This window comes from Nicotiana attenuata, unplaced genomic scaffold (assembly GCF_001879085.1).
Source record: "Nicotiana attenuata strain UT unplaced genomic scaffold, NIATTr2, whole genome shotgun sequence".
Lineage (NCBI taxonomy): Eukaryota > Viridiplantae > Streptophyta > Magnoliopsida > Solanales > Solanaceae > Nicotiana > Nicotiana attenuata.
The window spans coordinates 190,571-205,960 of NW_017671738.1; the positions used below are offsets into that span (position 1 = coordinate 190,571).

General features: G+C 36.9%; 2 protein-coding genes across 2 annotated transcripts; one reads left to right on the forward strand and one right to left on the reverse strand.

The window, feature by feature from the left end:
- Positions 1-907: 907 nt before the first annotated feature.
- On the forward strand, positions 908-8,168 carry LOC109209934 (transcription initiation factor TFIID subunit 8-like). The gene is made up of 2 exons (XM_019373300.1): positions 908-3,057; positions 8,084-8,168. Exon 1 carries the CDS (start codon positions 1,816-1,818, stop codon positions 2,908-2,910), a length of 1,095 nt encoding a protein of 364 aa, XP_019228845.1. The 5' UTR covers positions 908-1,815; the 3' UTR covers positions 2,911-3,057; positions 8,084-8,168.
- Positions 7,633-14,688, reverse strand: LOC109209933 (protein LONGIFOLIA 1-like). The gene is made up of 6 exons (XM_019373299.1): positions 14,408-14,688; positions 13,272-13,405; positions 11,314-11,360; positions 9,353-11,215; positions 9,124-9,277; positions 7,633-8,446 (listed from the first exon to the last, which is right to left on the reverse strand). The coding sequence occupies exons 2-6, from the start codon at positions 13,393-13,395 to the stop codon at positions 7,677-7,679; spliced, it is 2,958 nt and encodes a 985-aa protein (XP_019228844.1). The 5' UTR covers positions 13,396-13,405; positions 14,408-14,688; the 3' UTR covers positions 7,633-7,676.
- Positions 14,689-15,390: the final 702 nt, after the last annotated feature.

The window sequence follows — 15,390 nt, forward strand, 5'->3', positions numbered from 1 at the left end:
GAATTCGTTGATGGCGCTTTGAATTGATTGCAATTTTGTTCACCGAATTATGTAATCGAAAGAGGAATATTTTAGGTGATTATCTTTGCACTATTTCGTTTGGTTTAATTCAACGATTCTTTTAAGTAATCGAAAGAACTTGTTGAATTATTGATTAAATCAAGTTAGGAGAATATTCGAGAGACGTTTTCCTAAGGACCGGTCCATTAACATGTTCTTGCATATCTTCACAGTGCATTTTATTAGTTTACCTCGTAAAATTCGGATTTGATCGAGAGAGGAGTCTTGGCTATACGATTGGAGTAATCATCGAGTGAATTTGTGAGAATCATTAGAACATTAGAAGGAATTGAATTGAAGTTAGATCCTGAATAACGATCTTGCACCTATCTAGTCATGACCCTTATTTTGGCTTTTTCAGTGTTGCTCAAATCTTGTCTTTCGTAATCACTTATTAATTGTTGTAGTTTTAATAATTACTTTAATTCATAATCATTCCAACCAAAGTGTTAATCATCATGAATAGTAATAACTCATAAGTTATTTGAACATTATTTAAAATATAATCCTCGTAGAGACGATAATTATACTATACTATCTTTGACTAGCGAGTATAAATTCTCTTGTATATTTTGCGCTTATCAATAATTTTGAATAGTCAATAGTTTTCATGAATATGTTTTGAACACGTACATAATGTTAAAATAAAATACCGGAATAGGAGAACCGGAGTATTAGATCGAACAAGTAAAGTTGTCTAGGGCAATTTTACCTTTTTAAATGTGCAAAATTTTGTTTAAAAATAATGTACGAATTCACATAAAAAACTAATATACGTGTCAGATACAGGGAGTAGGTTCACCGGCTCTCAACGGAGTTAACATAAACCCGAGTTTATTAAAGCGGGTCAATGATTTACTTCGCTGAACCGCTCCTCTCGAGATCTCACACTTTCTTCTTTCTAGGGTTTTTGCTAGGTTTTAAAATATTCCCAAATTTGATTTTCTTCAGTCTGAGTTGAGCTGAAGCTTTTTCTGGCTACAAAACCCTAGACTTTATTACGGGTAAGCCCTCAAAATTTGTACAATTTGATTCACATATCTCGTTAGATTGATTCAGTTCTTTGTGCACTGTGTTTAAACCTTCTTCATACCGTTAAAGATGCAAGATTGAAAACGGGGTTCTACTGAAAAAAGTGAAAAACTTACATTTCTTGAAACTTTTGGGGGAATTATATTTTTGAGAAATTGAGGGACTTCAGGTTTTGTATACTGTTAAAAAAGTGAAGATTGCTGAAAAATGCATTTCTAGAAATTTTGGGGAAGTTGTGATATTTTAGGGAATTTTGAGTTCTGAGTTATGTGAAAGAGACTAGGGTATTGTATACTGTTTGAATCTTCTTTTTACTGTTAAAGATTGAAGTGAGTTCTACTGAAACATACATCTTCGAGAAGTGTTGGGCCAGTGGTGATATTGTTGGGAAATTTGAGTTCTGAGTTATGCGAGAGAGACTAGGTTTTATATACTGTTCGAAACCTTATTATACTGTTAAAGATTGAAGACTGAAGGTGTTTTTCTATTGAAGAGTACATTTCTGGAATATATTTGGGAAGTGGTGATATTTTTGGGAATTTTGAGTTCTGAGTTATGTGAGAGAGTCTTGGATTTTGTATGCTGTCTGAAGCTTCTTATACTCTTAGAAGATTGAAGATTGAAGGTGGGTTTCTGCTGAAAAATACATTTCTAGAAGATTTTGGGAACTTGATGATAATTTTGGAAAGTTGAGTTCGAGTTAAGTGATATGAGGTTTTGAATATGAACGATGGAGGCGGGGAGAATGTGGAAGACAGTGGCAAAAAGAAGAATTCAGGGGTCAATGCATTTTCCCAGGCTATTGCTAGAATTGCCATTGCACAGATATGTGAGAGTGTAGGGTTTCAGGGTTTTCAGCATTCTGCATTGGATGCGCTCTCAGATGTGGCAGTCCGGTACGTTCAAGAAGTAGGGAAGACAGCTGATTTGTATGCCAATTTAGCTGGCAGGAGTCAGGGAAATGTGTTTGATGTGATTCAAGGGTTGGAAGATTTGGGTTCTGTCCAGGGTTTTTCTGGTGCTTCAGATGTCAATCGCTGCCTTTTTAGTTCCGGGACGATCAGAGAACTAATTAGACATGTTAATGAGGCTGAGGAGAACCCCTTTGCGTATTCTATTCCCGGTTTTCCAGTTGTCAAGGATGTGAAACGAAACCCTAGCTTTGTACAAGCTGGAGAAAGCCCCCCAGAGCACGTGCCTTCTTGGTTACCAGTGTTCCCAGACTCAGAAAGCTACTCAAATTTGAATTCAGCAGAGAAGAAAGACAGTGATTGTAGGAACAGTAAGGTTGAGCAAGTTGAAGAGCTGAGAAATGCGGACAAGCCTTTGGTGCCAAGGAGTGGGTTAGGAGCTTCTGTAGCTATTAGTCAGGAAAATCCTTCCAAGGCTAAAAGAGTAATCCAATGTAATCCGTTTCTTGCCCCACCTCTGCACTTTGGGGAGAAGGAAGTGTCTCAAGTTTCTGTTCCTATTAGACTTTCCGATGAGGTCTCGGTTCAGCCTCAAAATCATGCAACAATGGAGAACCAAGCTTGTATGTTAGAGACATTTGCACCAGCCAATGAAGCAGTCAAGACTGCACCAGTGGACCTTGAAGATGGCGGGAATAAGATTCTATTAAACACCAAATCCCCTGTACAATTTAGATTGAGAAGGAGCGGAAAACCATTAAGTAAGGCAGTTGGTCTTCTGGATAAGGACCATGAGGACTTTGCATCTCCTCTTTGTGCTGAAAATGGAAAAGATGATAAGAAGAGGAGGACGGAGCAGATTCTTAAAGAATCTGAATCCGATATGCAGGATTTGCCTCACTTGTAAATTAGGAATCATTACTTAGAACTTGTATACTAGTTTAGCAAACTGTTGGCAGTTGCTGGTTCCTAGATTATCAAAGTTAGGGGCCTAGAATTGTCTGTGCATGGATCATACAGACTGCTAGAGTGGTAATTTTCACACTTTTCTGAGGTATGTAGTGTCAGTAATATTTTGCACTTTTGTAGTACTATTGAAGTTTCCATTTTTCTTTTCTGGTGTGGTCTTGTTGCCGTTCAACAGTCTATGGTGTGTTAAATGGCCATTAAATCACCCCCCTGCCTCACTTCTGGTGCACTCTATTTTTTTCCCTTGCTGTGTCCTCTTTGGGAAATTTTTTTTCCACTTACAGTTTGCAATACAAATCTGGATCTCCAAACTAAAAGAAAGAGATGAAATACTCAGATGGGAGAGGAAAAAGAAAATATAATAGAAAGGCTTGCTTATTTTAAATTTCTGCAGCATTTTAGGTGTGTTCTTCGGAAACAGCCTCTCTACCTTCATTAGGTAGGGGTAAGGTCTGCGTACACTTTACCCTCCCCAGACCCCGCTTGTGGGATTTCACTGGGCTTGTTGTTGTATTTTAGGCGTGTTCTTCCTTTTTTGGGGAATTGCAGGCTGTTGCATATAGTAAGAGAAATTGTGTAATTGGCATTGATCCCTGATTGTGTACAGGCGTACAGCTATCTAGAAGACCAAATAAGTTTGAACTTTGTGAATTATGTTGCCAGTGGGTAATTAAAAGTCTTGGAATATAATATCATCTTTATTCCTCTGGCTATTCTGATTTGTAGGTTTTATTGCATAGTTTGATGCTGTTGTTTCACTTGATGTACATGTTATGTGCAGATCAAAGTACTTCTTTCTTCCCTCCCTTCTGTCAATGAGCCGTAACAGTGACTATAGTTCACCTACAAACAAGACGACATTTTGTAAGCAACAATTAAACATGATAAACATTTCGGACATAGTACTTGTCATTGTTGTTTAACATTGCACACTTACTGTATAAGTTTAAACTAATACAATATGCGTGCAATGTTAAACAATAACATGTTAATACACTGATAGGTGTCATGGAATCCTTGTAAGAAGAACAAGGATGTAATTGCTCTCCTTAGTAGAATTGGATTTCAGCGCAAGCTTGGTGCTGTTTATATATAATATTTGTTACCATTCTCAAAAAAGCATATTATATAAGTTAAACAGATGTTTACTCTCTTTCACTCAATAGGTGCCAAGCACTTGTCTTTTGAGTTTTGGCAATTGTGTAAAGTTTTTGGTTTAAATTAAGGATTTGATACTTCTAATATAAGACTTTGTAAGTGAGATATGAAGTTGAAACTTTGGCTTTATATGATGAGAAGCATTATGCATGTGGCTTACTGCTTATATGGCACCTGTGCCTTTTCTCACGTTACCTTATTCCCTTTATACTTTGGTGGATTGTCATAAACCATCTGTCTTCACTCGTGCGTGCAATAATGTCTGCGAAGTTCTGTTGGCCACTCACAGTTATTTCTATGTAAAGAGAGGATGGAGAGCGAGAGATGATGTTTTGCAACTGTATAGAAGTCTCGATTGCTCATTCATGTTGTAAGATCGGTTATGCATCTAATGTCACTGAGCCATCTTGGTTTGAAGTCCACTATACCTTATGGCCTACTTTATGTTTTTGCCTTTGACCCAACAAATGACGTCTTTGTGTTTACTATTGCCAGTAATGCCTATAGTTTTATTTTTTCTGTCGTCTGGAATTTCTTCCACATTTCTGTCCCCTTGATTGGCATCTTTTCTGCGCAAAGTTAGGGATTGTAGGTTGGAAATGACCTGGGGATGAGGTTTTCCTCTCTGTTTAACGTTGTATGTTGACAGTTGACTGTTGAACTGCAGAGGTAGGTAGATCAAGCACCTTTAGGACTTGGAAAAGAAAATGTTATCCTCCACATAAAAGACCTGACCTAATTAACCTTTTCTGGTTCTGGCTATTTATTCAAGGACCACTGTTTTCTAGAGATGTTGATGGGAATAGCACATTCATTATTGAGACCTCACTCATAGACGGACTCAGCTGTCTATTGTGGTGCTAATCGAACGTGTTTGTTTTCTTAAATGTAAGACCTGTCTGTGTTTGCTGGCCTCTCTCCATTGACTTGCTGGCTTTTCCCGCTGATTGTATCCTTAGTTTAAAATCTTGTGCTTATAAATTTTGAAGACCTTCTACTTAGAGGTGTGTTTATCTATTTTGGAACTCTCAAATGTGAGGACTTACCAAAGCATGAATGATTTGTATCTCATGTTTAGCTTCCCAGCACATGTCCTGCTTGGTTAAACCATGTACTCAGAGAGCTACTCAAATTTGAATTCAGCAGAGAAGAAAGACAGCGATAGTAGAAACAGTAAGAGACCTAATTGACCCTTTCTGGTTCTGGTTATATATCCAAGGGCCAACTTTTTCTCGGAGACTTTGATGGGAATACCACATTCCTTATAGAGGCCTCACTGACAATCGGATTCAGCTATCTTTTCTGGTGCTGATTGAACTTGTTTTCTTAAATGTAAAACCTTTCTGTGTTGGCTGGCCTCTCTCCACTTGCCAGCTTTCTCCGGCTGATTGGTTTCCTAGTTCAGGATTTTACTACAACAACAACATGCCCAGTATAATCCCACAAGTAGGGTCTTTGGGGGGGGGGGGGGAGGGGGTGTAGTGCGTATGCAGCCTTACCCCTACCTTGTGCAGGCAGAGTTCCTAGTTCAAAATTTTGTGCTTATAAAATGTGAAATCCTTCTGCTTTGAGTTTCATTTATCTATTTTGAAACTCTCAAATGATGGGGGCCTGTCTCAAACTGCCCAAGAGTTGCTAGTATTTTACTTAGGGTTATATGCTTCAAATCTTGGAGATTTTAGATGATACACTGGCAAGCATTTGAAATAATCGATATAACATCTTTTGGATTTATATTTTCAAGAAAAAAATGATTGCTTTCGTGGGAGATTAAAGCCGTCATGCATCAAGATATGTTAGTGCTAGAAGGTAACTTCAACAGGAGGCCCAACGAGTTTGGGCTTACGTCAGCGCGTGATTCTGCTCGAGAGTGTGAGTGGGAATAACTGTGTCCAAGTGTTCCTAGAATTTTATTTTGGGTTATATGTTTCAAATCCTTTAGCTTTTCAGTGAAACATAGTCAAGCATTTGAAATAAATCCAAAATAACGGCTCTTGGGTTTATATTTTGAAATCCAACTAAAATTATATCCCAACGGGTACAAAAGTTGGGATTGTGTATTTGAAATTACTATAGAGTCAACTTCCTCCATCTCAGCATGCCCTTAATTTTTTTTTTTGATAGCTATAGTGTACCTCGACTAATTCCACGGGGTACTTGCTACTCAACATGGCTTACATTATTGGACAGTTGTAGAGATGTTGGGATCCTTACTCAAGCTAATTTACGTATTATGTTTCTGCATCCTTACTCAAGCTTGAAGTTTTATGTTTCTGCATATGCTAAATCTAAGCCAGTGTGAAGTAGCGCTACTTATCCAAATCATTGCGGATGTTCTGTTGTTTTCTTTTACCCTAAGTTGCTCGGACTCTTCAGTTTCGATGCCGCACCCGTGTCGACATGACGTGGGTGTGGGTGTGAGATCCGTACCCGATCTGCTCAACCAATTTTGGGTACTTTGACCAAAATCGACGGAGAATTTCATGATAGATACAATTATTTCTCAAATCAGAACAAAAGCTAGGGTGAAATTAAAGAAAATACAATACCTTGTATATAGAAATTTCTATGCTAGTCCTTTTGCTTTTATCTCCTTATCAAATTCTCCTCTTGATCAACTATTCTCCTTCTCGGAATACCTTGTAAATTTTTCACATAATGTCTCACAATTTAGAATTTTTTTTGAACTTTTTTTTAGATATTTGAATTATCTTTAGCCGAATTGCCGCATCCGTATCTGTATCTAGATCCATACCCCTGAATCTTTATAGTTAGATCATGAGGGATCTGACATCTAGATCAGCAACCGTATCTGACACACCCGAGTCCGAGCAACTTAGCTTTTACCTAACTGAATTAATTGATTAATATTTTGATCGGTTTGCCTTTGAAAAGTTGAAAGGGATAATCGGACTGTGAAAGGGAAAAACCAGGTCTGAACCGAACACTGTCAGGATGTCTGTAACCCAATATAGTATCCTTTACATTCAATACAGTTCATGCCTCAAATATTTCCTCGTACATAACCTGATAAGGATGCACACCTAAGTTGGGCGGACTCTTCGATTTTGGTGCCGTCCCCGTCCCGATACGAGACGGGGACGGGAGCGGGAGCGGATACATCCCGGATTCAGTCAACTGAGTTCGGACACTTTGACCGGAGTCCATCGACAAATTTGGGAGAAAAATTGAGATTTTGATTTCTCAAATTAAAAAATAAAACAGATCTAGAAGAATGAAAGAATAATGTCCATCTTGGAGAATGAAAGATTGAATTCTACAATATTCATACAAGTTTTTCACAGAATATCTCTCAAAATTTATAATATTTTTATAGCTCTATTTTTTATTAGCCGAATCCCCGTACCCGTATCCATATCCGGATTCGCACACCCGAATCTTAAAATTTAGATTTTGTCGAATCCGATACTCGGATCCATCCCCGTATCGGATACCCGCACCCGAGTCGGAGCAACTTAGATGCACACGATCTTATGAAGAGTAAGAAAAAAAGCACATAAGCTTGAGAATTTTCTTAGTATATAGTTATCTACAATGCTGTCTTGGTGTTTTATGCTGTTCGGTAGTCTCATCACCAATGATTTCTTTAATCAGGTCTTTAAATATTAAGCGCTCAACATCCAATACCAACACTGGGATCTCATTGTGATGATTTGTCCAATCTTCTGATTGATGCATCATATCTTTATCTAGAATGCTGATCAATTCATCATCTTTAGAATCCATGCTAGCGTCTCTTTTAGAATTGAAATGGTCTATCTCTGACTTCAGTTCTTTCAGAATCTGCGTCGCATTCCAACACTTATTCTGCATTAAATTGTTATCCGAACCTAGTTTGCGGACAAGAATCTCATTGATGGTGTCAAATATGATCTTCCTTCTTGTCTTATGATCAAATTTTATCTGAGCAATCTCTTCACTGTGTTCTTCAGTTGCTAGCAAACTGCTTTCCTCAGTCTGCTCTACGACGTCGAACAACTTTGGGTTGATCAAATGGCTGGGTGAGTGAAGCTGAATGGTTGTGGACATGGAGTCCACATCTTTTAGAAGGCCAGATGCCAGTAGTATCTTACTGATGTATCTGTGGTCTGGATTGTGGTTCTGGCATAAGGATGCAAGTTGATCCATGTTTGCTTTGTGGATGGTGGAGTTTGGTTTTCTGAGCTCATGAACCAATTCATCCTTGCTTTCTAATATCTTATGGTTGGACTCGACGCCAAGGTCAAGTCTGGTCCTGTAAGGTGAATGATCTAGGTCATCTCGATACCAAACATCAGGTACTGCAAACCCATCATCTGTTAAGGTGGAAATGGACAGAGAAGATTATTAGTAGTCAAGTCATGCTTCTTCACCAAATTCAATTCTAGCAAAACTCTTTCTGCAGGTGAAGTTGTTCTTCCATCTGTTTATTTTCTTAATAATAAAAAAAAATTCCTACCCTTTTTTTTCTTTTAATTTTTCTGAGAATATGAATAGCGGAATCTAAACGTGTTCAAGTGTAATCATAGGGACGTGTTCTCGTCCAAGTTATGTGCCTCAGTCACATAAGTGGCCTCCAATTTGTGACTAAGATTATTTGTATTCTATGTGGTATTGATTATCTCTTGTCATGTGAACGTATGCATAACTCCTTTCGGTGCTATTTTCTAAGTTTAGTTTAATAAGCCCTAATAAAATGATGACGGTCACTAAGAATTACATTTTGATATTCTTTCAACTAAAGGTGGAGCCGAGGCATGCAATTTAGAGAAAGAAATAGAACGGAACAAGTCTTATTTTTCAGAGTGCAGTATTCAAGTTGTCATCTTTGAATTAAGCCATTTTGTTATAATTTCATTTTCCTTTTGTTCCAAGTGATGTATTGAACTCTGCTGTTGTGCTTTATGTTCCTCCATATAGTGCTTTTTCCTGGACGCTATGATTATCTCTAGTTTGCATCTAAAACAGATGATTTAGAGAAATAGAATAATACCTCTAAATGCAGTCACAATCTTCTTTTTGACTGGAGATGGTGAATCTTCGACATAGACTATAGTATCAAGCACTGAGACAGGACTTAGTTGTTCAACTGTCACTATTGCAAGCTCATTCGTTGGTGCGTCTTCACTAAGCCTCAATGTGTCACCCTGGACCGTGTCAAAGTTAATGTCAGCAAGTGTTCATACATTGAAAAACAGAGGTGAAAATGGGAAGTCGCTTACTCTTTCTTTATTGTCCTCTTGCCTCTTAGCATCAATCTGGAAGGAACAATTTGTGCTTGATTCTGTTTTTGCATGTGACGCCAAACTGTTGTCGATTTCCGATAGCACAGAAACTGCACCACTATGCTCACTGAAATTTCTTTTGTAATTGCTGATTTCATTTAGATCATCAGCTTGCTTCATATTGCTAGGTTTTACTTTCTGGTTCCTTTTTGAAGAGCCTGATTCTCTAATTTGCTTAATTGATTGCCTTCTAACCTTGCTGGTTTCTGATGATTGAATGGTCTGACAAGCTTGTTTGTCCATGCCCTCTTGTTTCTTCTGTAGTCTTGGACTTAAAGTTCCATAACTCTTTCCTAGTGCAGGATTGAAAGTTCCTTCCCTTCGTTGACGAGATGTTGTTTGCACTGCCTTTGATGTTCTTCCTATCTTCTTATCTGGGGAAGTAAGATGCCAACCAGAGCCTGCAACATTATTTGCTCTAGGTGTCATACCTTTGGATGTTTTCTTGTCAACTATGTCATCTCTGTTATATACAAGGTCTTGAGTGTAAACTTCTTGAAGTTTGGAGATATTTGCCGTTGGCGCAGCAGAACTTGCAAATTTGATTTTATCACTTGGTTTGGCTGGTTTTGGTGTCAAATTTGAAGTTTCTAATCTTTTTGGGAGGTGAGTCACCTTTGTGGTCAGAGATAGTGGGCTCCGTTGCTGCCCCTGCTGCACTGACTCCGCGTCAGATGCCCTCAGAGCTCTTTGGCCTTCTAATTTTTCTCTTATTTTCTGCATGGCTTCAAGTGTCTGTTTCAGAGCTCTTAGATCCATCCCGGACCTTCTGAACTCGAGCTTAGTTATCCGTTTCTCAATTTTGCCATAAGCAGAGAAAGAAAGATGTGGACTCAGTGGTGAACCTTCTACACTCTGTGGCGAAGCTTCCATACCCTTGCATCTAACAGATGATTTTTGGGAAGTCCGATTGGCCTCTGGTTGCCTCCGGGGAGCAGATTTTGTAGATGCAGCAGTTCTTGTGATTGGATTGGTGGATTTCATTCGTGGAGTGGAAAAATCCTCTTCCAGATTCTGTGGGGACATGGTAACTTGATTTATCTTACTCTTTCCAGCTGATCTTTTTGATAAATCATTGGCATGGGATGTCACAATCTCAATATCATTTGAGGGAACGTAATTTGGAAAAGCTTCCAACCCCATTAGCTTTGCTACAACACTGGAAGATCGATTACGACATTGCAGTTCTTGATCCCCTAAAAGAAAATTTGATCTGGATTCATAGGCTGATCTCCTCAAGGACTGTTGTCTGCTGTCCAGTGACAATCTAGGAAGACCTTTTAGCTTCATCATAGACTGCATCGTTTCTGTTGACTCTCTTCCATCACATGAGAAACGAGGACAATCCTTTGGTGCACGCTGTAAGAAACCAACTTTATCTTCCCCTGCATTCCAATGTGCTTCACAAAGCTTTGCAGGACCGCGTGCTGTTCCACTGGATGCCTTCCCATAATTCGAGTGCTGAAGAGGCCTCGGAGAATCTCTGTGCTTCATCACGTGGACTCTACCTTCTACTTTAGCAACAGTTTTTACAGATAAACTGCGGGCGTCCCTGTACATTGAGTCCTTAACTACATCTCGGAGATCAGGAGAGTGTCGACCTGAATGAGAAAGACTTGATCGCTTGGCTGGTAGGATTTGTGAAGGAGATTCTGATAAGTTACTTAGAGAATGACAAAGTGGCGCTCGTTGTACTCTTTTGTTATCTTGCAGTGTTGAAGAAGTAGATGGACTTAAAAAAGAGCAGGAGGAGGCTTTCGATGTTTCGTTTGAGGGCAACTCTCTTGCTGTGATCGCTTCCTGCAGTTTCCAATCACGCCAGTAAGTCTTTATAGGTTGACTTAGAAATGCTTGGATGAATGATTAGTTCAAGATTAAATCAATGTTCAAAATCTTACTATTTCAATTTCTGTTGCATATTTGGCTGCCATATCGTTCATCGCACCTTCAAGATAGAACAAACCAACAGTGGGATTCTCTTCATGTAATGCAGATAAGATTCAACTTTTACACTATACAAAGTTACTTGTAGGTCATTTTAGTCTGATGTTGTAATAGAGTTATATATTGCCGGGTGCGCAGAAGTTGAACTCATTCAAGTTAAGGGTCTAGTTAGTTTGAGCGAATTTCTTGAAGATGCACTGCGTTAAAATAAGTTGAACCACAGGGTGCAAGTGCTAACCCAGTAGGTAGAAAAACTGCACTCAAGAGGAGGAGGAATAGCTTTGACTTTTAGTATAAAAGATACTTACACCATTCAAAATTTATAATATGATAAAAAATATTTTAAAGTGGAAACTAATATGTTGTAATAGCATAATCGCCCGTTTGGCTAAGCTTCTTCAATCTTAAAAGTATTTTTTTCAAAGTTGAAGTGTTTGACCAAGCTTTTGGAAGGAAAAAAAAAGAGTAGTTTATCTTGGAAAACACTTTTTTGAAAAGCACTTTTAAGAAAAATATACTTTTAGAAGCAGTTTTTAAAAGCTTGGCCAAACATTAATTGTTGCTCAAAAGTATTTTTCAAATTAATTAACCAAGCACAAATTGCTTTTTACCAAAAATACTTTTGAGAAAAACACTTTCAAAATAAGCTGATTTTTGCAGCTTTGGCCAAATAGGCTATAGCTAGCGTAGAAAGATACTTACACTGTCATGTATACTTAATAAATCTTTTGCTTTTTACAAAGCTACAGCATTAATTTTACGGCCAGATAGATGTGAGGGCACTTATTAATATCTTTAACTCGAACTGTACTGGACGAATTTTCAGAAATATGTACCTATATTACTTACACCCATTGCCATGAAAATTAGTCGTGTAATTTGCACTCATTGACTTAAATTAGATAAATTGTTAATAATTTTAGAGGTGGATGCAGCCTTATAACACCGGATTCATATGAATTCAATACTTTCGATGTGAAAAATAAATTTATGAGTAAAAATTTATTAAAACTATAATAAATAATAAGTCTGCATCCATAATTTAAAAATATAATAGGTTAAACACTAAGAGTCTTAAATATTAAAATTGTTGTGTTTAGATTTTGAATCCCGCTCTAAATGATCTATTGCGCTGTCGATTATAAAACGGGTAACAATTATCCACGTTCTTTAACCTGTTTCCTTTTTTCTTAAGAGAACCGCCCCTCTCCTTTTCTAGCTGCCCTCCTCTGGGACTTTTAGCCAAAGGTCTAGTGGAAACTGCTTAGTCGAGTGAAATTTCCCTTTTTGTCTCATACCTCCTACCCCCCCCCCCCCCTCCCCCCAAATTATAGCCCCCAAAACTAAGTAAGCTAGCGTTTGGCCATAGATCCCAAATTTATTTTGAAAAATCTAATTTGGGTGAAGTTTGGTTTGAAGATGAAAATGGGTTTGGACATACGTTTTCAAAACATATTTTCCAACTTTATTTTGGAAAAACATGTATATAATTCCCAAGTTTTGGAAGCTTTGGGATTTTGGCCCAAAATCAGCTCAATAGCTAGCTGATTTTGGGATTTGGGATTTGGCCAAAATATGGGCAAAATTTATGGCCAAATATGAGTTTTAAAAATAAATCCCAAATTTATTTTGGCAAAACTCATGGCCAAACGGGGCCTAAAACTTTTGCCGAATATATTTTGTTGAGTCTTTCTACTTAATCACGAAAATACCAGTCTGGAGTCATTCTATGAAGACAGTTGTTGCAAAGGAGAGAAACGTCAAAATGACTTATAATTTTAAGAGGCATTTCAAGAACAGTGAATATGATATATATATTATATATATATATATAATATATATATATATTATATATTATATATATATATATTATATATATATATATATACAGTTGGTCATGAAAGAAAAGAACCTGAGAATAGTAGCCTTTTGTGACTTTGGAAATGGTGTCTGTCAAATAGCTGAAAAAACCCATTAATACAACCAATCTGCTTCTGCACTTGAAAATTTTCGGAAGATACTATTCTTCCAGACATTTCTCAAAGCCTGCAAAGGAATTAAACATTATACTCATCCGTTTCAAATTAGACAGGTATTTTCCTTCTTAGTCTGTTCTAAAATAAATAACATATTTTTAAATTTGGAAATAATTCAACTTTAAACTCTTCATCTTACTCATTTTATCATTAATGAGAAGCTTTTATAACTACACAAATGTCACGACCCCACAAAGTTTTAACCCCGTAGCTTTTGACAACAAGTTTCAAAAGTCTTTTTCTTGTTTCTTAAACTCCGTGCCAAGTCAAACTAGTTCATCTAAATTGAAACGGAGGGAGTATATAATCTTAGTGGGCGTTTGGACATAATTGTAAAATTTAAAAATTTATTTTCAAGTGAAAATGGTATTTGAAAATTAGAGTTGTTTTTGGACATGAATATAGTTTTGGGTTGTTTCTGAATTTTTGTGAGTGACCTGAGTGAAAATTTTGAAAAACAGTTTTTTGGAGTTTTTCAAATTTTCGAAAAATTCCAAAATTTATCTTCAAGTGAAAATTGAAAATTTTATGGCCAAACAATACATTCGAGAAAAAGTGAAAATTTTTGGGAAAAAAGTAAAAATTTCTTATGTCCAAACGGGCTATTAGTGTTAGACACTGCAACTTCTGTTTGGCTCTTTCTATCTTCTATTCCTGCTGTCCTTTCATATATAAAACAAGTGCAGAATGTTACATAATTCATCACATTGGAGGGAAAAGTTGTATGCTTTTAAGAGTAAGAGGTGAAAACTCATTTTAATATTGCATGCATTCATTTATTAGTTGCATGTCCCAAGAGCTAGTGGCAGATACAGAATTTAGATTGTTGTGGTTGAAGTAGCGAAGCCAGAAATTTAATTCCAATAGGGGGATTCAGAAAAATGCAAAAATGCTATATATACTACAGATTCAAATTTGTGCATTTAAACTCTATATATTAGATATATAGCGAAACACTAGATTGCGTCGAACCCGACGGCAAAATCATGGTTGAATCCGTAGAGGAACTCACCAGCGGATATTAAAGAGGAACTTTCTGATCATCAGCTATAGAGAAATGAGGGCAACAAGAAAGATAAAGTCACAGTGATTCGGTACAAGGAGTGAACAGGGGTTGAATTATGTGAATTAAGAATTAATGTAAAAAAAATGGAGCCACAGACTGTTAGTTAGGAGGCAAATTTTCTGACCCAAGAAAAGATGTTTTAACTGTTTTGCCCAAAGAACGAACAAAAGAGTAGAATGTTTATTCTGCCTGCGAAAAGCTGTTTTTAGAGAAGAGGGAGTGGGAAATTGTTGCAGGGAATGTTGCCCTTGCAATATATATATATATATATATATATATATATATGAGGAATAACTTAAATGATTTTAAATGAGAGAAAAGAATGGTAGGGTACAGAGGCAGATCTAGAATTTGAACTTTATGAGTTCAGAACTTAATACTTATTCATATTTATGTAAATTTTTTAATACATATACAAATTTTGAACAAAAATACCTAGTTCAGTTAAACACATAAATCATAAACTTGATATTTAAACAAAGAACGAAGGATAGAAGGACAAGTCCATTATCGATGGAGCTCAAAAAAAAAATGGGAGAATGTGTTGGGAAAAAGAAAAAGAAAGGATTAGATCAGAGTATTTAAGTGTAGGGATAGGACAAGTGGGTGATATTTTATATACTTTCCATATGGACAAAAATAATGAGTGGGAGAAGAGTCTGAGGTGTGGACATATATGTCACCTCACTACTAGTAATTCATATATGCATGTGGAGTTTGTCAGGTAGATATTAAGAAAGTGCATATACAATATATATATATATATACTATGACAATGCTTGCCCAGAAATCTAGAAAGTCCTTGCTATTAAGAAGATGGCAATGGCAGATAATTCTATCAAATTTATGTTGTTTACTTTTAGGATTTAACTTAATTACATGCACTCATATCACGGGAGAATTAAGAGTAATGATTTCAGCAAGATCAA

Bases quoted from the DNA above. Each gene is read 5' to 3' on its own strand.
- LOC109209934 (XM_019373300.1), top strand. From the start codon at position 1,816: ATGAACGATGGAGGCGGGGAGAATGTGGAAGACAGTGGCAAAAAGAAG.
- LOC109209933 (XM_019373299.1), bottom strand. From the start codon at position 13,395: ATGTCTGGAAGAATAGTATCTTCCGAAAATTTTCAAGTGCAGAAGCAG. The intron at 11,216-11,313 runs GTAAGATTTTGA...TGGAAACTGCAG, and splicing joins ATGCAACAGAAATTGAAATA to GAAGCGATCACAGCAAGAGA. The intron at 8,447-9,123 runs GTATTATTCTAT...CCACCTTAACAG, and splicing joins GATTGTGACTGCATTTAGAG to ATGATGGGTTTGCAGTACCT.